General features: G+C 48.3%; 1 protein-coding gene across 4 annotated transcripts in view; it reads right to left on the bottom strand.

Annotated features, from left to right (window-relative positions):
• The window catches only part of PCDH19 (protocadherin 19), a 199,967-nt gene extending 176,357 nt beyond the window's left edge, over positions 1-23,610 (bottom strand). For 2 of the 4 annotated variants that reach the window (XM_078688427.1, XM_078688426.1), the window contains exons 1-3: positions 19,708-23,590; positions 16,662-16,691; positions 15,698-16,025 (exon numbers count right to left, since the gene is read on the bottom strand). In XM_078688427.1, the coding sequence (XP_078544553.1) occupies positions 15,698-16,025; positions 16,662-16,691; positions 19,708-21,848 (2,499 nt within the window). In that variant the 5' untranslated portion in view covers positions 21,849-23,590. Of the gene's footprint in view, positions 1-15,697; positions 16,026-16,661; positions 16,692-19,707 lie in introns of all 4 variants that reach the window. The other 2 variants (XM_078688430.1, XM_078688429.1) reach the window with 2 other exon arrangements.
• Positions 23,611-26,218: the final 2,608 nt, after the last annotated feature.

Genomic DNA, 26,218 nt, shown 5'->3' on the forward strand with positions numbered 1-26,218 from the left:
TCACAGTTAGTCTAGTGTATAAAGAGAGGACATTTACTTCTTACGTGCTGTCCTGTGAACAGCAGCTCACAGGCAAAGAACTCATTATAATACAAAATTTGCAACACAGTCTAAAAGCAACTTTCCTTCCCTCAGGGCACAATTTAAGTAACCACAGTAAGGCTCAGAGCTGAATGCAGTAAATAAACAAGCCTGGCGTGTTCACATTTAAAAGCGAGAGGCTTTCTCGGTGAATGTTACCACTGCTGAGGAGAGCATTGGAGCACGGTGGGGATCACAGGAACTGGACATTTAGAGGCATTTTTAAATGCCCCTGTGGCGCTTTTCATGCCCTGGAGGCACAGTGTGCCCGCCCATATTTACAAGGCCAAGCAAAGCCACCCCACGCGGCTTTTCATGTCCTTGTAAATATGGAGTAAGGCAATGCCTTTCACTGTGTCGAAGGGGCACTCTTTGGGTGTTCCTATGGGTGTTTCCATGCAACACCCATGGCTTTTGACATTGCCCCAGAGTTATAACATAGCGTATGGGTCACCACCAAAACTAACACTCTCCCAAAGCAGACATAATGAGGAGCAATGTTTATGTTTATCTTCTTTTTTTCCTCTTTCTGTGTGTGCTGCTTTCTGCTTTCTGCAGCACACAGAGAAAAAGGTAATTTCCTCCTCTGGCCAGGAAGCTGTTTCTTAGTGCACAAAAACAATCAAGCCAACAACGCATGGGTGCCTGCGTTGGTACTCGGCTGCGGTTTGTGTACAGACGCTGACATTAAGGGCAGACATGCGCTGTATCTTGTAGATACGGCAAATTCTTGCTATTTTCTTTTGACGTGGGGCAGCACAGCTAGAAGGCTTGTGGTGCTGCCCTACACCAAATTGCAAGTATGCCCCCGAGAGGTGCATTGTTGCTGGAAGCCTCTGAAATACGACATGCCGAGAAGCCAGCACTTTTCACTGCTTACTCATGTTATATTTATTCATACAACTTTCTGGCAGTGTTCATTGAAAAACCTTCACAGTGCTAAAATGTAAAAATAACAATGGATATGGAGTGAATCATGAGCTGCAGCCTAACAAAGGGCCTGATGCTTGCACTATCGGTTTGAGAACAAGAGTCGGATCCTTTGGTCATGAGACACAGGGACTTTCTACAGTGATGTGTCATCCTACAGTCATGTATCTCTGCTCATGAAAGACTAGCCAGACAACACTGATACACCATGGGCTCACTGGAATCCATGCTGGCTGTATTCTATGCCCATTTATAAATAGAAAAATACTGAAAATACTGACCGTGAACAGGGCGATAGGTTAATAAATCTCATTTGGTGGATCTCAAACTATTTTCGCCATTAAAATCCAAAAGAAAGATTTAGCAACACACACTGAGTGCAATACTTTTGCAGAATAATTTGCAGCAAGGTTTTTCCATATGTGTATTTATTTTCTTCATTCCTACTGACACATTCCGTTTTTTTGGGAGTGTGGGTTTTCATCGCATTTTCACATTTTTTCCTATTATATCCAGTTTTCACCTAAATGTTGTTCTCTGGTTTTAGACCATCTCTACCTTGTGACTGAGCCAATGTGGTGACTGGATGCATTTTTCAGTACAGCTTCCTATAGGATAGCAGAAACTATGGGAAAGGTGTGGGGGTATTTGTGGACATCGCCCTGGGGCTCTGGCTCATTAAAGGCTTGGCCAGGGTGCAGCTCAAGCTCCCTAGAGGGGGTGGTTCAATGTCTGCCTATGGGGTGCGTGTGATGAGGTTGTTAGACCCCAGGGCTTGTGCTGACTCACAACAGCACTGTAGTTGACAGTCCGTGCTCTGGGGTTTCTTTTGTTTCTGAAAATAAGTGCATCTCCTTATTGGCAATACTATATCAGATATTGAAACTGTTTATAAGTTTCTGCCCTGTCAATCCTTCAATCAACCAGTGACTTATTAAGCGTGACAAATCACCCATGAGGGCCTCAATGCGCTGGAGTCCAGCCACCCGTGAAAGAACGCCCACCTCATGCCCTGCTCTGACCACCTCTGCACTCAGGTGATTTTTTTTTTTTGCAGAGTTTTATATAGCACGAACTAGACCCGAACCGAATCAGGTATCAGAGCGCTTTACATAGCACCAGTTACGTTACATGAGGACACACTTTCATTTTAGGCACGGAGAGATTAAGTGATTTGCCCAGAATCACAGGAGGTTTTTGGCGTCGTTACCGAGACTCGAACCCAGATCCCCAGGTCCGAGGTCGAGCGCCTTAGCCGTTAGGCCAACCCCTCTCTTGGGTGTGCTATTTTGTTTGATACAGGCAGTTTCCAGGGGATATTCCAGTGAGCCGCGGGAGATGAGCACAGGAAGTGATAAATACCTGGGTTAATCAGAACATTTGTTCTGGGTGACTACTGACACTCTAAGTTCTATGTCTGTGAACCCACCTAGGTCACACCGCCCATAATTGATGGCTGCAGCCGTACCGTTTCCTTTCCCCCAAATCACAGCTTATGCTTCTAGCCCACCTCAACTCCATCTGATGCAGAGGCAGGACATCCAAAAGGGTGCTTGTAGAAAGAAAGCTGACTGTTGGGTCTGGTGGCTTAGTGGATTAAGCGTCCACAGCAGGGGCCTATGTTTGACCTCATGTTCACAGGTTCAAACCCCGACAGGCCACTCAGCCTTTCATCCTTCTGAACTTGGTAAAATGAGTACCATTGAGTTTGGTAAAAATGAACATCTGTTATTCAGCGCCAAGATACCCTTCTGGGAGAAGGTGTGCATTACAAATGCACATGCTATGTTATAGTATGACATAGGTTAACTAAACAATGCAGATGAAAATGTAGGGGATTGATAGTCTTCAATAGGGGGTATTAAAAGTTGATTTATGCACTTTTTTTGCCCAGCTGCATAGATTTCCCCAGTTGTGGTACATATATCGTATTCAATGTATGCCACCATTTTTAAAACAAAGGAATTGAAAAAATAAAAATGTGCGCTACTGAATAAATTAAAGGAGAGAGAAATCGGGGGGGGGCAAGACAGGTTGGATTGTATTACTCTGCGCATACTTATTAAGACATAATAATGGGATTTGGCATAGGGCACTCTAAGTTATAAAGAGACAGAGTGAATGTAAGGGCATCTGTTGGGGATTGGAACGTAGGGTTCAAGCACATGCGCATTGTTCAAGGATGAGAGTCAGTTCAGTCTCTCCCAAGGCTTTTAAAGCCAGCACAGACGAGCTTCTAAAGTTGAAGATTATTGCTGGATTCTTATTTTTCCTTAGCATAAGAGTGTTAAGAGTGTTGCTTGAGTGGCAAAGGATCCACCAACGGTTTCCTTAACTTTGGATATTCAGTTGTACCTTAAAAAAGACAATCAGAACAGTTTATTTTTTTCAACCTTATATATAACGCCTGTGATCTTGAAGGACTGAGCTATGCTTAAGTCGATATTAGTAAATGATTTAAATAAGCCAAAACTATTCCATGAAAAATGGCAAACCTGGCCTAGCTACTGATACGCCTTAAAATATACTGCTGACATTCTATCAATATTTGTTAGCATGATAAGGGCATCAAAGGATTAAACGTTCTTTGATATGATTAGTTGCTTTACTAAGAATGATTTTTAAGGTGCAGAATGGAACCTCAGTCTCTTACTTCTTGAAGCACAACAGAACACCTGCTCATTGTACAAGAAAGGGCCAGTGATTTTAAAATGCCTTCTTGTACTTTTTCTTTTTATTGATCAATATCAGTCAATATTGCTCGGTTTGGCCAGCCTTTTTGTTAGCTGAGCCTCAAAGAAACGACGCTGCCCTCCCAAGAGGCGGAGTGAATCTGTGCTCAGTGAATCTAAAAAAAAGAGTAGAATATAAACCTTGTCCAAGAATAAACAGGTGGGCAATAATCCATTCATGGATTCCTGGGTGGTCAGCCAAAAACATGTGAATTTAATTAAGAGGCAGAAAAAAACTTTCTCAAGTCTTGTCCGAGGGATTGGAGGTTTTGTTTCTCTCTCAGCTACTCAGCCAGATAAGAAGCTTACTGTCAAGCTTACGAAATACTTAGACAGAGCATGATCCCCCTCTGTCTGGTGCACTGCCTACAACCGAGCCCCTTTGTGTCCTGAGCCATCTCCATCAGCTCCTGTTTGCCTACTTAGTGTGCATGGAGTTGTATTCTTGCTGGTGCTGTCCATGAGGCCATAAAGCTGGCCCTCGCCAACCCCATTAGCCTGGGAGGGTTAAACATTGAATCTGCTGTTTGTATTATAGGGCACAATAAATAAACAATCCCACATCTTAACAACTCCACTATTAATCACCATGTAGACGTGGTTAGCACGAGTAAATAAAACCTGGATGGAAAGATGTTTCGCACAGTTTACACGCATAGAAAAGACAGACCAACTAAAGCTGACCACTTGTGATGACAGTATTGGCAATGGTATAGCCCGTATGTATAAGACAGCAAACAGGAGCTGTAGGAATTTAGAGCACCATTATACTTTCTTATTTGATATTATTTTTAAATTATTGCAGTATTATGTTAGATTTTTAGAACATGTTTTTGCTCGCCTGCTCAAGTTACTGTAGTTCCATTTGCTTGTTCTATTAATTTCGCAGACTGAAATGCAACTTGTGTTTGAAAAACCTCAGGGGACTTTGATGGCAGCCAGTGTTAGAGCTATGCAGATTTCATACCAAGTCTGACCAGCACCATGAAGCGGTGGGCCCAAAAATAACTGTAAACCGGGGAGAAACCTGAAAAATCCTTATGAAGAGATGACTCTCGTACACAGCAATTGAGGTTACAGCACAGCGTGTGTCAATGAAGCACATAGTATGCCTCCCTCTCAAGCCTAAATCTAATAAGGGTAATGTATAATTCATCTTCTCACTGTGTTAATGAAGGCAGTGGGTGTGTTGTTATTTGTTTAATAGAGAAACGGATGTAGCTCGGGAAGAACTACAAATCATTAGCACAGACGGATCCAGTAACTCTAATTCCAATGAAATCTTCGAAGTGAAAGGAGAATGCCAAATTAGCTGCTCGTTTAAATTGTATCAGAAAGAGGCAGAATCAAAAAGTCTTCATTCAAGAAGCTTGAAGATGTTGTGATCTTATGGTGCTGACCCTGACCTTGAAATGAAGTGGGTCCATGTTGCCAATTGGGCCAGAAGAAGGACAAAAGGGCAGATCCTGAATGAAGCCAGAGCAGTAATATGTGCTTTGTGTTTCCCGTCTCCGCCGGCACACGTCAATGCTACAATGCAGGACTATGGACGGCCTCGTGCCCACAGTGTCATGCCAACCATTCATAGGAAGTGGGGCCGAGGCAGTTTGTTTGCAGTTGCACCCCTACATGGAAACAAGGACGGTTGCATTGTTGTAGGAAGGTTGTGTTGAATGCGGAAGGTCACTGATAGAAAGCAGAGAAAGACTAGAGTTACTCATAAAGATCTGGCTATCTATCTTTCTTTTAACCATGTGACAGAAAGGACGGCGCGTCCTTCATAGTTCAAATATTGTTGTATCTCATGGTATTAAAAAACGATAGCAACAATTGTGATTTTATGAATGAATTGAACATCTGCGGCAACAGTTTCCAAAAGGACCTTTGTCCGCCCGCAACCCGTTGCTAAGCTTGTGAGAGTAAAGAGAATGCCATTGTCTCGCGCACGACCCCTGCTCCCCCCAGGCCTGGAGATACCATTGCAGAGTCCACAATCCAGAGCAGACAAGCCCCACCTGCTCCCTGTGAGATTAAAGCCATTAATATGGTGGCATTAGGGGATGTGCCTGTGACGAATGAGTGGAAGACGCTAGCGCTAAGCAAGAGACGTCAAGTGATGGCTTGGGAGAGTAAAGGGAGCGAGACCAGGTGCTGGCATGGTATTGTCCAGTGTTGCTCAGTCTGTGCAGCTGGACTAACCTTATATTGTTCATCTAGCAAATCCACGTGTCTCATTTTTGCACCGGTCCTTTTGTTCACTGTTGAACTGTTTCCTTTATAAGTACCTGATGCCCTTGTCTCCTTTCACTAATCTGTCGCAGATGAATGTCCTATAGTACATGAACTGGCACAAGGCTGCCTTGCTTAAGAAAGACTATTTTTCATCGAAATCCGTGTCATAGGTACATTCCCCTCAAACATTTGCATTTTAGCTCCCCTTTCAGTAAATGGTAATGTATACACACGATATACGATGTATGTACCAGACACATTCTTTAGTTTGTATTTTTCTCACTTTTAATGGTTGTGCCATAGGTTTAAATTTTATTTTGCATTTTTGTTTTATTATATCGTCCTTGAGACAAATAGTGTTGCCACATTGTGAGAGGGAAATCTAGCTGGGACAATATTGAACCAATCGAGTAATCAAAATTCCAAAGACCAGAGGTTATGGTCTAGCCCAATATTGAACCAAAGGCACTGGCTTGAGATTGGCATAATGTCCCCCTTAAAATCAGCAACAGAGCATTGCTTTAAGGAAGTGCTTGTGTGGTTTATTGCCCCACAACAAATGTGGCCAACATCTTGGGAAATCCGTCATATTTTTGAAGGACTAAGCCATTTTTCGGACTCTAAGTCAGGCCCAGAGTTTGCTTCCCAGAGTACCATAAAACTCAAGGAATGGCACGCATGCGTCTGTCAAGAGCCGTCACACTTGGGATGCCCTACAGATACACACTAAAAATATTGTCAACACTTTCCAGATCAGGACACCCTACAAATCCAAACTGAAAATCACTTTTACGCCAACAGTTTTCAGTTCATCATAAACAGGTGGCACTTAAAAAAAAAATCTTGGAATCATAACATGGCTATGTCACTTGACACAGTGTGGGCAACCAGATAGCAGGACAGAAACAAGTGCCAAACTGCAATCTCTATATGGAAAAGAAGTCAACCTACCCAGGCTCATCTCCTCCATACCAGCTCAGTAAGTGACGGTGGGCATGTCTTAAAGATCGACAGACCAAATTCACTCTCTTTTCACTTAAAACCAAACCAGAGTGATTTTCAGTGAAACAAAACCCCCAAACTACGTTTATAACAGAGATTGTGCTGAGTAAGTTTCATGACAGGGATGGCGACAGGTCAACAGATGCCTCAGGCATGACTCAGCAGTTGCTAAATTGCCTCTTTGTGTAGCAAACTGAATATTTCATAAAGTAAATATGATACCACTTGCATCTAAGTATTCAAATGCGGTGCCATTATCCAGTGAAATCAGAGCCCCTTTTATAAGAATAAGACATGCTATTGGGTTGACTCTTTGATACTTAGCACTGTTACACATAGATTCTGATGTTTTCATTTTCCTTCATCAGACCATTAAACCGGTCAAACAGGATATATCCTTGTCTGCTTAATCCTGGCATCTCTGGTCATTCATGATGACTTCCACTAATTGTTCCAGACCTCGGGTTTGATCATCTGTGTGTTGAATCCACAGTGAAGCTGAACTCATCTAAAGGTAGGGAGGGTGATGGTCGGTGTCTGTCATAGGTTGCTGGTCCTCAGTGCTGTGTCACGATCCAAAATATGATTGTGGAGCATACATGGGCCACTGGTGACACGCAATGGGGAAACCAAAGACATGTCCAAAGCTAATAGCTTGTGCAAATCTGACACCAACAGGAAGGAAGCACTACTGACAAGTGGAATTAGTAAATATTTTCACAGATATGATTGTTGTGAAGCACAGATTTGTCTAGCAATCCTTTTCAAAAGGACTGAAAGTGAAATGTTCACCAAGACAGATGTTTCAAAGATTGATAACATATCTGTGATTATGGAAGCTCCTCCACAAACAGGTATTGGACTATTACTGTCATGTTTGCTGCGACCGGTTATGTAGCAAGCAGTAACTATGTTATTTTTCTCTTTTTTATCCAAAATAATAGTCTGATGCGGGGGTCTCCTGAACCCTACGCGCACACAATTGCACTCAAACGGTACATTTGAAGGTGGAGTCGAAGGGTGTGGCCCCTCCTCTTCATGTCATCATATTACCGCACATACGCCAGGTTAGAACACCTACACGTGAGAAGGCTAGCCCAAGCTTGGGAGGGGGCAGTGGGGGCTGGGGTGGCAAACGCAACTCCTGTGGTTACATTCAGGCCAAAGGATGCAACCCTTGTGTTCTCAGGCTTTACAATCAGTTTAAACACACACACCTAAATCACAACAGCCCCAGGCTCCTTTTATGTTATTCTTTAATTGGGTAGTGTAATAAAATGTAAAAATGTAAATTGATACTTGTATAGCGCACTACTCACCCGCAAGGGTCTTAAGGCGCTTGTACGAATAACGCTGTGGAACCCATCCTGGCTTTCCCAGTGAGGTGTCCACTCCTGGGCACCCCCAAGGTGGAGGCCAGGCATCCTTAGCGTTGTGGGGGCCATTGTGGAGATTAGGCAAGTTATTGCCCAGAGTTGCTGAGTGGGACTCCATGATTGGAATAGGCACCGAGGCGAGAATTATCAGGTCCGTGGAATTTTTGAGCCCAAGACCTGCCGAGGCGGGAAATTGAACCCTGGTCCAGGGCAAGACCTCTGCATCAGGGTCTGCCGCTCTAACCATTGAGCCACACTTCTCCACACACAATAAAGGAGCTGTCTCTAATTTTTGATACTTCAGTGCGCTAATGTGTATATGACAAAGCAGAATACTTCAGGCGGCCGGGTGAGGGGGGGTGGAAACTGATCAGTTATGGGCGAAATCTATTGCAGTGCAATGAGTGTTTTTAAGAAGAGAGTATCTTTGCAGTCTGAGCATTGTCTCCCCTTACACCCTCTCTGCAGTGAATGGCTAAGAGCTTGGGGGGAGGTGGGCATGGGCAGTGTCTCCTTTCAGTTCACTCGGTGCACACCACAGAGAATCCTGCTGTTTGTAAATAAGCAGCAGTTTTAAAATTAGACCAGGGAAATGCATCAGCGAGAACAGCCATTCACGAGCGCATCTCCTCCCCGGGGACCCTCTTTTAAAGATTCACAACTGTTAAACTAAAAGCTTTCTTCATTAAAGACGAGCTGCATATCAAAACAATCTCGGTACGTCTTGAGAGACAGACAGCCAATTCAGAGAGGTTCCCGTATAGAGCCCCAGAGCTAGGCACGCTGTCGACGCCACCCACCTACCACAGAAAGTAACAGCATCCACAAACTTCTACCTGCCTAATTGAGCTTTAGATGTGAGAAAAAGTGTTTCCAGCATCAAAGGGATTTTGAAAAACCTATAACTAAATCAGTGACTAATAAATAAAAATAAAAAATAAAAGATTTACTCTAAAGCTAGGCAAAGTGGGCCTGTGTTGGTTGCTTGTACTTGTGAGTCAGGAATACATCTCAGCCGTAGCGTAGTATTTGTATCATTCTATATGTAGATTATATCTGAGAGGGACCAGCTGAGAACAGATATTCAGAAGACGCTATATGCCTATCAAAATTGATGGGAACCTGTTTCAGTTGCAATAGGAAGTGATGCGCTTCGAGGAAGAAGAACGTGCCTGAAACATTATTGGTCCAAATGTGGGATTTCTCCTGGTCCATGCTGGGTGGGGCTCGGAGAGAGAAACGCTCCAGTGGACAAACCCTGACTTGCTATGACTGTTTGGTCACTGCAAAGGTCACAGTGAGTGGGGAGTATTGTGTTATATTCCTTTTCTGGATTACAGTATCACCACTATTTCTAATTATTTATCAAAGTTCAACTGTCTCACGTTTATTGGGTTAAATCATACCTGTTTTTACAGGCTCTTAATGTAAATTATTTTGTTGGACTCGCTTCCAAGAACTCATCAGAGTAGTGCCCTTAAAATCCTCTTAGCATCTAAATCTTACTTTATTTTCAGCAAAGAAAACAAAATGAAAAATAAGATACAAGGATCCAATGTGTGCATCCCTTTGTTGTCTGCTCACACCCGGTTCGGATACCCAGCCACTTCGACCCTCCCACCCTACCAGATTGATCTCAGTTCCCACACGTCATTGTGCACGTGTTTTGAATACATGTTGACCTCTGTGTCACTGCGAGTAGTTCAGCTGCATGTTTTCAGGTCTCCCTCACAGTGAAAAATGTATCACCTCGAATACAAATGCACCAGGGACTGGGAGGTAATGGTTGAGGAAGTTAAGAGAGGGCTGGACCAAGTTTAACCGGTAGTCAAGGAGAAGGCAGGAGAATGGGCAGTTTGGATGTTCCTGGTCTACCCTCAATATTTATTTATCTTCTGTCCTGGTGGACAGGGTCTTCTTCTCACCACTGTAAGATGGCAGCTGGCTGCACAAGCTCTAGACTAGGATGATGATGAATGAGATAGGTGCAAACCCTTAAAGTCTATGAACAATGATAGGAAAACCAGAAATTGCTATTGAAATCCAAGCCTTCACTATCAAACGATGTATTTCCCACGTGTGCCCTTGAAAATATTGAAACAAAACCCACTCTCAGTGCAGTGTTGCACAAATATGATAATTACCTCACTTGCCATCGTTCAGGTGCAATTTTACAATACAGAATCAGAAACATCAGATGTGTATGCTTGACTAGTAAGTGCATCCTAGGGGGTATAGAGGAACACCGATGTTTCTAATGGATAACTCGCCCGTGCTGTTTGCATGTAATGTAAGTACCCATGCAAGTATGTGGTGAAAGAAGTGTGATTCACCCCAGTGCATAGACTTGTGACAATAGTGTTGCCGCGGTATAACAGGGTGTCTTTACCTGAGCCTCAGCTCTGTTCTCTGTTGTCTAGTTCAGATGTAGGCTCCATGCTGTATCTGGTCTCGGTCAGACATAAGACACCTGACTCATGTCATTAATCTCAAATCTTGGCAGTCAGTGCCGTTCTCCCTAGACCGACCTTGAGTAAAGGACTTCTCCCGGCTTAGAACCAGGTTCCGTGTTTATTTCTCCATGCTCAAGCCTCAGCCCTGACTATACTTCCTAGTGATGGGATCTAGAACAGTTGATCCAACCTTACATCCAGGACCTTTAGCTGTTGCCGCTCAGTACTACATCCCTAGCATTATTTGCCTCTTCTCAGACCTGGAGTCATTTATTTACTTACCACCAGCCAGGCCTAGCTACCTTGGGACCCTTGCACTCCTTTTTTACTGATTAGACCTGCCTATCTTACTTTATCTCTCAGTGCTCAGACCTAGCAGCCTTGCATTACTTTTCCGGACTCTGACCTAGGCCCTTGGTGCAATTATCCCTGGTTGGCCTGGTGCCTTTACATTACGTCTTCATGCCTAGGCCTAGAGCCCGTGCTCTAATTGTCATGATTAAGACCTATGGTCCATCCATGCATTATTTGTCACTAGTAAGACAAGGACTCTTCTTAAGTTATCCCTGCCCTGACCTCGGACCTTCACATCAGATCTAGAACCGTTGCTGTGTTTGCGCGGCTCCCATACAGGGCTCTTTTTTTTTATATTATTTGTTGCTGGTAAGACCAGGTCCCTGCTTTAATCCTTCTCGGTAAACACCAGTGTCTCAGACCAGGGCCTCTGCTTCCTCCCCCCGCAGCCACTTTCTTCTCAGGATGATTTTAAGCATCTGCCTGGCATCCTTGTGCGCCTGGTATGAAGAGGCTTAATCTGGGATCTTAAAGCAGGGACTGAAAGAGGCAGTTGTGCGTCTGACCTGCTGAATATGCAGAAGCAGAGAGGAGATTTGATGCACGTGAGGTATGGGGATGAAAGGGACCCCCACGTATCTTCCCTGCCCGTGTCTACCGAGGAGAACCGCCGCCATGACTTTAATCGCGCGTTCGACATCTGAATGCTAATACCCCACCGTGCCCGGCGTGCGCTCACCCCTCAGCCGCTGCCCGCTAACCACAGACAGAAATCAGACCGGGCCCCCTATACGAGAAATATCTGAATCCTAATACATTTCTGACCGGGTTCATCGAATGTTTCCGAGCTCTGTCGATGGAAAGACCACCGGCGCCATAATTATATTTGTGTTAAAGATAAATACATGTAGCAGCAGCGGCCTGAAGCCAAGGTTGAGACATAAGAATCTGTCCCCTTTCATTACATGCTAATTCGGCGTAGCCCCTGATTTCAGCGTTTCTTAAAAGCTGGTGTAAACACTGCGCTGTAATTATATGATAGGGCTGACTCGGGCATTTAATTATTTGATGTACGCAAGCAGCACGGGGGACTCTGTTGCACGTACACGATTCATAAAACGACTTCAAATCCCTGTCATAGGCAATTACCATATTCACGATACCCCTGAAAGGAGGTGCTGAAAACACGCTGTTTTAAGGTGTCACAAGATTCCTGAGCCCCACTGCAACTTATTCAGAGCGCTTAATAAACACGCATCCGCCGTTTTGCTCTGAAATTCTTGCACTCGCCCTCCCACATCGTGCTTAATTCCTGCATCTCGTCGACATATTCATCAAACGGAACAATATGACACGTTTACTGCGCGGGGCTTCCTGTCGATGAAAGGGCGCTTTGCCGCAGCTGAGGGCTACAGGTGTTAATATCTCTCAGAGCAATGGGTATCAGTCGTGAAGGCCTCAGAAAGATGAAAGGACGAGTCAGCCCTGCTGGGACTCGAGTCGGAGGCATCGAGTTCACACGCAGCTTTCATTGGCAACTGCTTAGCATGCTGGCTGTTTTCAGCCGTGTCACACCAAATCATGTTCATTGTGTGTGTATTTTAGGGGGGTGCATGGGGCAGGGAGGGTGCGCTTGAGGGCATCTTTCTCTCTCAGATTATGTCCCTAGTCCTTTGTGCTGCATTCCATGCCATCGGGGGAAGGGGGGCACAAAGGTTTTATCTACTGCTGCACACGCACCCGGGCAGACCGTTCTCCGCACCCCAACACCTCCCCCAGGCAGGGGACAGCTCCCCACTGAATGGTGAGCTGTTGCCGCGTTAGTGTGGCGAACGCGGCTCCACAGCTCAAGCTGCGCCGGATGCAGGGTGTTTGCGCGGTGCCAGCGGTCCCTGTCACAATTGCAAAGTGGTTTATAATGCGCGGTCTTCCGCAGCTTGGGCTTGGCAAAGATGGAGGGGGGAGAGGGGGTTAGAAAAAAAGGGAGCGTGTGCGCGTCTACCTGTGCGTGGGTGTGCGCGTGCACGCAAGGCAGAAGATGTGTCACTGCCAGAGATAACACCGGGGATTTCATAAGCAGTGGCCTGTGTGCTAAACGCATCCCTGGAAAATACGGCTTTTCCAGCTCCAGACTGTGCCGGGCACAGCGAGCACGTACGACCGCAGGCAGGAGGCTTGGTGGGCAATGTGCCCGCGAGGCCACTGCGTCCTCTCCCTCGGGCTGATGACCCCTCTTTTCATCCATCCCAAAAAGGGCCCCGAGTCTCCAGCCTGCCTGTGCCCTTCCCTGATCCCCCCATGGCTAGTCCAGCCCTGGTGATAAGCACTGCACTACTCTGGTGTGTGTGTGTATGTGGGCGCCTTTAGTACTTGTGCAGACCTGTTGCTATGCCACAAAGGAAAGAGGGGCGGGACAGTGTGAAGAAAACTCGGCTGCCATTTTTCACATTAGACAAAATTCCAATTCTGCACTTAATACCTTTCTGATGCACATAATAGAGCCGTGATATCCCAACAATGGCAGAGGGTAACCACAGTGCAGCCCTCAAGCGCGGACATAAAACACAAAACACACGAAGGTAGGTCAAGCATCTTTCCTTATGCGGTTAGTACACAATTCCACATTTTCAAAGCAGGCCCTTATTCTATAAATGTACACGAGTTCCACAAGAACTGGGATTTACCCACACTGCACATGTATCTTAAATACACCGTAGATAATACAGAACCATAGTCGACATTCACAGCACAAAAATGAGCACCATTGAGTTGCGTAACAATAAACATCTGATAGCGCACAGACACCCATCTGGGTGAACATGCGCTTTACAAATAAACGTGCCATGTCCTATTTATTTCACTCAGTGAGGAATTCTCAGACAGCCTATTTCAATTCTATGTGAGAAACAATCCTTCCATCCACGTTACTGACGTCAACGTTTGTAGGTACATTATTACATTGGCATTATTTGAGATATCATAGAAGACATATACTAGCTTTACAAAAAATACTGTTTCCTTGGTTTGGATTACATTACACACACATACACATGAAACGCAAACATAGGAGGATAATTAATGGAAGCATGTGGTATGAGACACCTGTATCTGTCTCAGCCACACACTCCTATTCACCACCACTCGCTGTGATTAGCTTATATGCCAGAAAACTTATTGTAAATATTTTTTCCCACAAAACATTGAATATTGTAGTGCCAACGAATGAATTATATTTCTCTTTTTGTTCATTCATGGTTGTGGTCATCAGGTGCACACACATTAGGGTCCCAGGGTTGTCTAAGCTGCGTTCCTTTAAGGGGTGCGGAAATGTCAATCGCTCACAGCTCTCACAAGAGAGACAGTAACCCACAGACAGATAACATTGGATGCAGCCGGGGGTTCCTCACAGCTACTCAGGTAAGAGCAGAGCCCCGGCAAAGGACTGGCCTCTCCACAGAGGAGCAGAGCCACAACACCGCGCATCCCTGGACCTGCTAGTGCAAAGAACATCAGTAAACAGTGCTGCACTGAAGTGGGGAGAAGAAGTTATTCAGCATTTAAGGTCACAAATAGGTGCATCAACACACCGCTCATTGCTGGCTAGCCAGTATCTATTGGGCGATGAAAGCACATGCCAAACAACGGATCCTTGTGTGCGGATACCACATATCTGTGCCCCAACTCCATGATCCCAATAGGCCAAATGCCTCTGTAGAATTTAAAAGGATCATCATATCAGCAGAATTTATACAAAATCTTTCCCCTCCACTGACTTTCAATGGATGATTCTACTATCAGATGTGTATCATTCTCGTAAACATTGTTCATCACCACTTGCTTCTATAACTTCACCCAGCAAACCCACACCACAAAGATAAAAACATATTACTTGAGTGGGAGAAACCCTAGTACATGCCCATTAAAGTAAAACATGATCCAGTTCTATTGACTTTTTTAAACATTGTTCACCGCCATTTGCTTCAATACATGGTCAGAGCCAACCTGAATCTCATTACCTAAACACCTCTGCCTCCATTGACTCAGTGATATCACCTTATCACACATATACATCAAACTCAAATAACTTCAATGGAATTGTCTACTAAAAATCGCCTGCATCAGACGGCTAGGAGATGGCCCAATGCCAGTGACTTTAATGCAACCACACACACAGAAAACCTCTGTCTGTTCACAATAATGATTTGACTCTATTGATTCTAGTGCTATCATCTGACCAACAATTGTGCAAAGCTCCCAAAGATGGCTCATATATGTTGACTTAAATTCGTATCACAGTACAAAACATATTACTAAGGTTTTCTTGAAGGTCAGGGGGTTCTGATGCAATGCGTATTAATACCAAAACACTGGATGCAAAAGGAAGAGTAGCACAATTTTAGCTAAAATCAATGTAGTGGGAAAAATGAAATACACTGGGGCAATGGACATGACAAGAAGAGGATAGCGACGGCGACACCAAGCGTAGATGCTAGAGGAATGGCTAGGACACTGAACTATGCATGACATGCTTTGAAAGACCAAGGGCAGGGTGAGTGATGCAAATCATTCAGACAGAACACTTGAGCAGCTCACTCACCTCGGGCAGGGGCATGCCGTTGATGATGAGGTCCGGCTGGGGTGGGCTCTGGTTGGTGAAGGTGTGGTGGTAGGTGTGGTTGGTGCCCGTGTTCCGGTTGTTCTGGCTCTCCACATTCAGAAAGGTGCTCTCGGAGCGGCGGCACCCCAGCGGAAGGGTCTGCTGGTGGTAATCGAAGTAGTTGAGGGAGGAGGTGAGTGAGGAGCAGCTCACAACGTTCATCTTGTCTGTCTCCTCCACATCTCGCGGCACCAGGCGGATGTCGTTCTTGCTGAGCTTCTTCTTTTTGTTGGCTTTCTTCTGGTGTCCATAGGAGTACTCTGCAATTCTAGATGGGGGCATGAGAGGGGAGAAGCAAAAACACAAGTGTAATATCATAAACAGCCAAAAAAGCATCAGCACATTAGAGGTAGTGTTCCTGGGTGGTTAGGCATGGTGTGAGTTCCTGATTTGTGCTGAGGAGTGATTGCTCGCCATCACTAGCATCCAGTGTCTTGGACATAAAAGCATTTGCTTTATTTGCAGATCTCATTATAGAGCTGTCTCTCTGGATTTGTACATGCCCCTGGCGTCATATGTGTCTCACTCTCTGGCCTTCCACTAATGAGGTCAGCAGTACAAAGGTTTCATATTTTACAATAGGTGTTTTGCTTATATCTTTTGTTGCCAATTTAAATGTGTGGAAAGTTGTCTGTCTTCCAGTGCATGTACAAGCAACTGTTGTGCTGCTTTCAAGTGCTGTGTATGTGTGTCTATCTGCTTAGGAGTGTTTTTGTGTCAGCCTGGGCATGTGCGTGTGTGCGATCATCTAAGTATGTGAGGTTGTTTGTACTTTTATTTCAGTCTGCATTTGTGTGTCAGTGGGTTGATGTGCGTGTGTTTGCCTTTGTGTTGGTGGGAGTTATGGGTTAGTATCTCTTACATCATTTCAAACCTTGCAGATGCAAGCACTTTAGATACACACCTTTGATTACATCTTCTAAAAATGATGCGCCTGTAAGGGGAGAGGAAGGGAGCACTGAAACGCGTTTCAGGAGCCAGAAAATAACAATAGTCACGCGGACAAATACTCATAAAAAAGGACAACGGAAACAGTTTTCACATAGACGTTTTCTGTTACTTTCCCCGCCCCTCACCCCCAACATGTTTCCGCAATAGACATTAAATTCTACCACACTGCTAGAGGTCACACCATGAATGGTTCATGCTCCAAATATTTCTAAACATGTAAGATGTTCTTTCATGATGGATTCCCTTTGGAGCATGTCGAATTATTTGGGTGCTGGTGGGCTTAAGATCCCACACTTCACTCATTCAGTGGCTGCTCCAAACTAACATGCCAGTTGCTATTTCCAGCATTACTATTATTTGCACAAGAATATCAAAAAAGTGAGTTTACTGTGTGGAGACAAAATACCTATTGGAGAAATGTCTAATTTCTTCACAGCCTATTTAGAACAGGGTCCCTTAAGCAATATCCAATTATTTTTGTTCTAACATGATTGTTTTTTATTTGGGGCGGTGCAGAGAATGCTTTGTGGGTCTGAAGGCGATAACACAAACTCAGAATTCCATATTATATTGGGTCTAGTGTGTGTCACACATGGCATCTTTCAATGATGCCTCAAACATTACAGGCAGCTGACAAACTTTCCCTGATGAGTGTCCACGGGACCCCGCAGCAATTATAACACGATATTTGATTTGAGTATCACTGCATTGTATTCATTGCATACTGCCCCATCTCACAAATACTACTGCACATGTCAATTGCAACATATATGACTTCTGGTCAGAGCCCAACTACATACATGGAATTTTAATAAAAACAGAAAGTGACCCTCCATCAAAAATACCATACAGATTGTGCAAGACACTCGAGGCAGACACATCATGCAGCAATGTTATGCAGTACTTCATACATGATTTCTGAGAAATTAACAAACAAGATGCAAGGAACATAATCGATTTGAACATGAAATGAGAGATGGGGTGTATCTGTTTTTTACATTACCCTCAAGATCTGACGTTTGCTATGGTAATAGATATACATCACAGTTCCTGGGAATTAATAATGACAGCTGGGGAAGAGTTTCTTTTCAGTGTGTGGGCGCTGAGTGATACAAGTGCATGTTTAGCGAGTACTGATTCATGGATTATTATACGACGAGTGGTAAATCTATTTCAGGTTGCGTAGTTAATGGAGGAGCCCAGCTCTGCATGGAAGATGTACACACCTCAAAGTGTAGCCCGCATGACAGGCTTTACTCATTTTGACGATGACCTGACATACCTAATGGAAGACCCTAAACCTGCACGGAAGATACACACTCCTCACAGTGCAACCTTTAATGCTGGGTTTAGTGTCACTCAGGGACCTGACATGCCCAATGGAGGTGTCCACTCCTGCACTGAAGATGCCCACTCCTCACAGTACAGCATTTGATGCTAGGTTTCAGTGTCAATCAGGGACCTGACAAGCCTAATGGAGTAGCCCACCATCTCTGCACGGAAGATGCACACTACTCGCAGTGCAGCCTTTGATGCTGTGTTTCACTATTGCTCGGTGACCTGACATGCCTGATGGAGTTTCCACCCCAGCACGGAAGATGCCTACTCCTCACAGTACAGCATTCGATACTAGATTTCACTGTAACTCGGTGACCTGACTTGCCTAATGGAGGAGCCCACCCCTGCACGGAAGATGTCCACTCCTCACAGTACAGCCTTTGTGCCATGATCTACTCGCTTCTGCACACACTTTGCATTGCATGAAAAGAGTAAGGCGGCATTCTCAACCACTGCTGCGCAACATAAGTAGCCCAAGATCACACTAGAAAATCTCCTCTCGTGTTTTTTTTTCTCCAAAGGCACCGCTTAACTGCCACCTCTTCCCTCTGTTTGAAATTCACGTGTGTCTGTCTGTCTGTCGATGGACTATTAAAGTTCAGAGACATTAAACATTGTGTCATTTTTTTAACAGCGGGAAATAGTATTTGGAAAATGCCTAATACATACAGGAGGGCTACTTTTTCTCACCTTGTGTTACATTTACGGCGATAACTGCCGCTGCGTTATTAAGGTACGCGAATTCAAGATAAATATTAAAAAAATCAAATGTAATGCTAACCCATCTAAATTTACTCACAAATCAGGAAACAAAAAATATTAAATATTAAATAACTCTAAAGGCAATGTACATGCGTTCAAATCGAAATGAAAAGCTCCATAGATATATGTACAGAAATATGACTGCAAAAAATTATATTTGCACTTTATCTTGCGGTCGGTTGGGTACCAGCTCGCATTGTCTGCCTGAGCTTATCGTCCTCCCACGCTGGTGCACTGTCTGATTTAAGGACCAACACTGCCCTCTAGTGGGCAACATGTAACACAGCACGAGCTCATATTAGACTCAGAGGAAGTTTTTTTGCTGGCGCTGTGGCTAATGCTAACGGTATGTGAGCACTGGGAATCCTGCAACAAGGTGAGCATCCCCCCGTGTACAAAACGAATCCCAAAACCCCCCAAAAACGCTTTTAAAATGTTCTGCAACTGTACTATTGAAACAGTTAACAAACCAGCTTTCAAGGCAGAGAGTTAAACCAAGAAGGCTTTACGTTTCCAGTTAATTCTGCATGCACACTTAGAGTTTTGCACGCCCTTGAATTTTTAATGAGTTGTGTGTTTACTGCCGAAATGATAATAATTTATCGAGATTGGTAATATCTGCTGAACAGCAAAAGTCACTTTTATTATGAATACTTTAACGTGAAAATGGTAAACAAAACGGTCTAATAGTGTTCACCCTCCGCACGTCAGATTAATTTTGTTAGGGGCGTGTTTTTTAGAGCTTTTCATTTGACAGCAGGGATAATCGGGTAAGTTTTATGAAAAACAGTTTTTGCATGTTTCAACAGATGTAGCCATAATGAAACATTCCGAAATCAAAACAACCCTGTAAAGCATGCCAACAATGCGTAAAAGGGCGGGGGATGAACCGGTGTTACCTGCAGTTGTAGGTTCGGATCTCCTTGTTGTCCCGCTTGCACTTGACTGCCACGAAGATCATAGTCACGAAAAGGATGGCGGCGATAGATCCCAGGGCGATGATGAAGATGAGGGACAGGTTCACGGAGCCCAGCGCCTCCTGCGCGTCCAGGGCCGGGGACAGGTAGATGAGGATGAGGGCAGAGGCTGACAGGGACGTCTTGCCGTGGTCGTGCGCCGCCACGATCAGCTCGTAGGTGGTCTTAGCGTTCTCGCCAAAAACCCTGGTGGTCCTGATCTCGCCGTTCACCTGGTCGATCTCAAAGTAGCCCCTGTCGCCCTCCGAGAACTCGTAGGAGATGCGCCCGTTCTCGCCCTCGTCGTAGTCGTCGGCTTTGACCACGGTCACCAGGTAGCCGGCGCCGGCGTTGCGCGGGATGTAGACCTCCGAGGTGCCGTTGATGAGCGGCGGGGCGCTGATCACCGGGGTGTTGTCGTTCACGTCCACCACGATCACGCGCACCGTGGCATTGCTCTGCAGCGAGGGGTTGCCCCCGTCCTTGGCCATGACTTTAAACTCGAAGGCTTTGGTCTGCTCGTGGTTGAAGGAGCGCAGGGCGTAGATGTCCCCGGAGTTGGGGCTGATGGACACGTAGGTGAACACCGGCATGTCCCGCACCTCGGAGGGCACGATCTGGTAGGACACGCTGCCGTTCAGGCCCAGGTCCGGGTCCCGGGCGGAGACGGAGAGCAGGTGCACCCCGGGGGTGTTGTTCTCCTGCACGATGACCTGGTAGTAGGGCTTCAGGAAGTGCGGGTGGTTGTCGTTCTCGTCTGTGATGCGCACCGTGAAGGACTTGGTGGAGAGCAGCGCCGGGTTGCCGCTGTCCTTGGCCTGGATGGTCAGGTTGTACTGGTCCCGCTGCTCCCTGTCCAGCCGGCCGTCCACCAGGATGGTGGAGAAGCTCTCGTACTCCTGCAGCCGGAAGGGCACGCTGCCCAGAAGTTTGCAGAGCACCCTGCCGTTGGCGCCCGAGTCCCGGTCGGAGACGCGTACCAGGGCGATCACGTAGCCCGGGGACGCGTTCTCGCTCACCTCCACCAGCTCGCTGTTGACGGACAGCAGGTTGATGACGGGCGTGTTGTCGTTGGCGTCCGCCAGGTTGACGGTGACTTTGCAGTGCGCGGGGATGGAGTTGGGCCCCAGGTCCTTGGCCTGCACGTCGATCTCGTAGACGTGGCCCTCCTCGTAGTCCAGGGCCCCGCTGACCGAGATGGCCCCGCTCCTGGGGTCGATGCGGAAGAGTTCGCGCGTCTTGTCGGACACGTAGCTGTTGAAGGAGTACACGATCTCCCCGTTGCTGCCCTCGTCCGGGTCCGTGGCGTTCAGGTCGATGACCGGGGTGCCCAGCGGGGAGTTCTCCGGGATGCTGACGCTGTAGGCCGGCTCCTCGAACACCGGGTTGTTGTCGTTGGAGTCGATGATCTTGATGTTGAGCTCCACGGTGCCGAAGTTGGGGGGGTCCCCGCCGTCCAGGGCGGTGATCATGTAGCTGTAGTGGGACTGCGTCTCCCGGTCCAGGCTCTTCTCCACCACCAGCTCGGCGAAGCGCGAGCCGTCCCCGCGGGTCTTGATCTCCAGGCCGAAGAGGTCGTTGGGGGTGATCTCGTAGCCCTGCACCCCGAAGCTGGCCGAGTCCGGGTCGTAGGCGCTCTCCAGCGGGATGCGCGTGCCCGGGCTGGCCGTCTCCGAGATCTCCAGCTCGATCTGGTCGGTGGGGAAGCTGGGCGCGTTGTCGTTCAGGTCCTTGATGTCCACCTTGATGACACAGATCTCCATGGAGCTGGACATCACCTCCAGCGAGATCACGCACTTGGCGCTCTGGCGGCACAGCAGGTCGCGGTCGATCTTCTGCTTGGTGACCAGCAGCCCCGAGGGGTTGATGTCCACCAGGTGCGGGGCCGAGTTGGAGACCACCCGGAAGGTGGCCGAGGGCTGCCGGGGGTCCAGCACGAAGCCCGCCTCTTTGGCATCCTTGGCAACGTTGGCGATCACGGTGCCAGCTCGCTGTTCCTCCTCCACCGAGTACTTCAGGTTGATCAGAGCTCGGGTTCGAGTCCATGACAGAGCCACAAAGAGCAGAAACTGCAGGACATCCATGGCTGCGGGGGCACGTAGGCTGAGCCCTGGGGGTGAGGGAGTGGGTCAGCGCCGCTCATGCACCCCGGGTGCGAGGCACGGAGACTGCTCTCGGGAGTGTGGGGGTGGCCAGCCAGGCTCATGCACCCTGGGTGGCAGGAGAGTGGGCAGCGAGGCTCTGTGCGCAGAGGTAGGCACCTCGGGTGCAAGGAAATGGGGTGGGGCACGGTGTTAGGATGGAGGGTGGCAGGGACTCTCAGATGGTGGTGTCAAGTGCATGAAAGGCAGCTCGTGAAAGATGCTGGCTGGGTGGTACTCTGAGCCAGGCGATGGGGTCTGGGAGGCACGCTGGATGCCAAGACTCTTGGTGTGAGGGTGAAGAGGTGGGTGGCGGGATGGGGAGGCTGGCTAGCTGGTACTGTATGGAGAAAGAGGCAAATTGGGTACCAGGGAAGGCGAGGGAAGATGGCACTGAGCGTGCCAGGCGCAGGGCTCGGCCAGCAGCGCCTAGCAGTCTACCTCCTTTAAAGTTAATAGGAGGGAAGAAATCGACCCTCACTGCATCTAACGTTTCAAAGTGAGGGAAGAGGGGGGAATCGATGACACAAAAAATAAAACTAGAGCGGGCGCTGTCCGCGCTGTTCTTGGCACCTGCACGCCATGCGCAATCTAACTGTAAAAGAGCGGCACAAATGACTGCGGAAGGGCTGCGCGCCTCCAGCGCGTCCTCATGGCGAGGGCTGCATCTCCGGCTCAGGTCCAGGACAGGGAGGGCGCGCCAGGTGCAGGGGGGAAGCTGGGGGGTCCGACCATGACAGTCCGGCCGGTGGGGGACAGCAGCCTGGGGGCATGTGAGGGAGCAGGCAGCTCACAGGGAGGGAGGGAAGAAGGCAGCCCGTTGGGACGGGGGTGCAGTCCAGGCAGACGTGGGCTCAGCCTAGACAAGGGGGGGTTCAATCCATACAGGTGGGGGTTCAGTCCAAACAGGTGGAGGTTCAGTCCAACCAGGTGGGGGTTCAGTCCAAACAGGTGGGGGATCAGTCCAAACAGGTAGTTCAGTCCAAGGAGATGCACTCTCAGTCCAGCTCGAGGGGCGTTCAATCCAGAAGGGCCACACTCAGTCCCGAGGGATGGGCGGCCGGCCCCTTCATCCTGAAGGCCGGTCCTGGCAGGTGGGCGCTCAGCCCCGGGTCGCGGCAGCCGTGCCTCCCGTCTCTGGCGCGCACAGCGCTCCCCTTCCAGGCACACAAGACGCCGCTGTCCTCTGAGAGTCATTAAAATGCAACTGAGAAAGTCCTCGCAGCCTGCGAGGGGCGCCGGCTCCTGGGCACGGGCGGCAGCATCCTCCACAAGTTACCACCAGCTCCGCACCTGCCGCCAAGAGACGGGCGGACGCAGCCAAGAGCTTCCGAAGTGCGGGGCTGTGCGGGCAGTGGGCACAGGTCTCGGCAGACCAGGCAGATGGACCCCTCTCCCGGCGCGCCAGACCCCACGGATTATCTGGAAATCACTACAAACGGAAGAGTTCAGCCAGGAAAGGAGGGGCACTGCTGCGCCAATACCCCCAGATGCCAAGCCTTGTCTTTCACCAAAGAAATCCGTTCCAAGTGGTGCGCGCTTCCTTCTGCGCCTAAGTTAGTCCAGTGGGATTGTTTCCAGAGCGGGCCCCTTCCCCGTGAGGTGCGGGGCTGTGCGCGGTGCAGGTGCGGGGCTGTGCAGGTGCAGCGCTGCGCCTCAGTCCCGGCGCACACTGTGTCTGGCCAGCTCTCACGCTCTCTCTGCTGCCTCTGCAGCTGCTGCAGAGCACTGACCGAGCGCAGCCGGCGAGGGCGGGCTCTGGGCGGGACCAGACCCGGGACACGCCAGCCGCTGGCCAATGGCATGGCCCGGAGGACCCACACTGGCAGAGGGCTGAGGGAGCCGAGCAGGGGGCGGGCCGGGCTGAGTGGGGTCCAGGGAGCCTGGAGTGAGTGAGTGAGAGACAGAAAGTTACCGAGCGGCGAGGAGGCGGCGGCTGCGCAGCGCCCCAGCTCTGCTTCCCATGGCAGGCTCTATTCACGGCGCTCAATGGAGTCTGCGCCCCCCTCCCGCGCGCATTTCCATATCTATCTGTACCTGTCACTTACCCTTTGAGTCATCGCCACGGGTTAAGCCGAGGCCCTCCGAGGGGCCGGAGCAGCGCCTTTTCTACCAGAGGCTCAATGCGGCCGGACTACTTTTGGAAACCCAGCGGACCGGCGAGGCGCGCACTGCCGAGCCCCTCACGGTCCTCACAGCAGACGCACACACTGATGCACGGGGAGTCATTCAGCAACTGCTCAAGGGATGTCACCGCAGGACTGCCCTCCACTCTGTCCACTCACCCCTATGGGTGTTTCCCACAGTTAGATGGCATTGGGTGCATGGCGTTCATCTGTGATGGCATCCAGATGTGAGGGTGATGTGAGCCCAAAGGTCCAGGTGTGATGGCACTGAGGGGCTGAAGGTTCGGGTGTGAGGGTGCTGTGAGCCTAAATGTCCAGGTGTGATGGCACTGAGGGGCTGAAGGTTTGGGTGTGAGGGTGCTGTGAGCCTGAAGGCCCAGGTGTGATGGCACTGAGGGGCTTAAGGTCGAGTGTGAGGGTGCTGTGAGCCTGAAGGTCCGGGTGTGATGGCACTGAGGGGCTGAAGGTTCGGGTGTGAGGGTGATGTGAGCCTGAACGTTAATTCCTTGCAAGTAATTGATTTTTTACTTTCCTTGTTTTCTTACCTTTCCTTCCTACCCATTTACTGTTTTAGTTCTAGTTTTTAACAGTCTCGAATGCCTATACTACCGTTTTTTGTATTCTTGCATATTGCAATGATTTTAAATAATTGTGCAATAAAAACAAACTTTGAACTTTGAACGTCCAGGTGTGATGGCACCGAAGGGCTGAAGGTTCGGTGTGAGAGTAAAGGGAGTTCAAGTGTTACAGGAGACATAGGGCCAAGAGTGAGTCACTGGAGGTCTTGGGCTGGCGGCTTCTGGGTCTAGGTTGGGACTGCACTTGTCAGGCTGGGGTCCACGCTGGATGGCACTTCAGTTCAAAGGTCATGTCAGTGGCGTCTGGAGGTTAATCTGTGAAGGTAAGGGGTATTCTAGGTTAAGGGCAGTGAGTGCTCAAGCACATTAGCACTGGGACCTATGGTTTCAGAGATAAAACACCAGAGGTCATGGTGTTAAAATGTGATGGCACTAAGGGTCAAGAGTGATGGCAGTAGGGATCTAGGGTCCAAGCGTGAGGGCACATTGGCTCGGAGTGCATGCGTCAGGGCTCTGGGAGACTGGTGTCCATGTGCAATGGCACGGAGGATCATGGGGTTCAATTTTCATGGCAGTGGGGGGACAGTAGTCTACATTGTGGAGTCCTGCTGGACACTATACTGTGTTCAGCCCCTCCCTCAGTGCTAGTCATGCACCCCACACCCATCCAAAACAGGCGTCATCAGTCAGGTACCATGTCAATAAAAGAGTCTGGGCCCATGTGCTCTTGGTCGGTTTACTACCTCACTTAATAGTGTCTTCATGGTCCTTCTGCGCCATGCAGGCCTAGGCCCCACCGACTTTTCATTGGCGACAAGCAGGTGCACATGTGCGATGATGGGAGCATAGGCTCATTTTGTGGGGGAGGCCTAAACGGACCAGAGCACCTCAACCCAATTTTGTCCGTGCCTGTCACAAAGACACAGACATCGTGGCACGTCGGGATTATGCGAGGGGAAGCATACTGCACCAGCCGTCTGCTGCGAACACGGTACAGGGCAGCCAGGCCAAGCAAAAAGGAGGCGTAAGTCCAGACTGCGAGTTTTCAGACAGAAGTAATTGTGAATGAGGGGAGGAGTGGAACCAGGCCGAGCAACTGAAAGGGTAGAGAAGAGGACCAGCCGCAATGCGGCGGTGTGGCCCCCCGAATGTTTATGAATGAACTCACTGTTAACGTGCTGAGGCAGGCTTAGTCTGCTGTGCATCAGGAGAAGTCCTGGAATGGAGACAGCACTGCAAAAGGTCCAGAGGGCAGCCACCAGCCCAAAAAGAAGCAAAAGCTGCAAGTTAACCCTGCTGCCCCTGAGCAGGGCTGGAGAACCAGCTTTAATGGAGCCTGCCACTTCCTCACAGTGCCCGGGCCAGGCTCACAAACCCATTCCATGTACTGAGAGCGCTGCACACTCCCTAGAGGCAATCTGCCACCGCTACAGAAGAGAAGACTGTTTTGGCCTCCCACAACAATCCTGTAGCACCAGCGATGCCCCCTCCCCCCAAAAGTCTAGGGCACCCTCTCACACAAAACCAAGCACTCTGCCTCCAGGATTGTTAAGGCCTGCCATAGGAGTGACTTACAGGTTACAATGTGTCTATATATAAATTAGATATA

Source organism: Lissotriton helveticus, chromosome 4_1 (assembly GCF_964261635.1).
Source record: "Lissotriton helveticus chromosome 4_1, aLisHel1.1, whole genome shotgun sequence".
In the NCBI taxonomy this organism is placed as follows: Eukaryota; Metazoa; Chordata; class Amphibia; order Caudata; family Salamandridae; genus Lissotriton; species Lissotriton helveticus.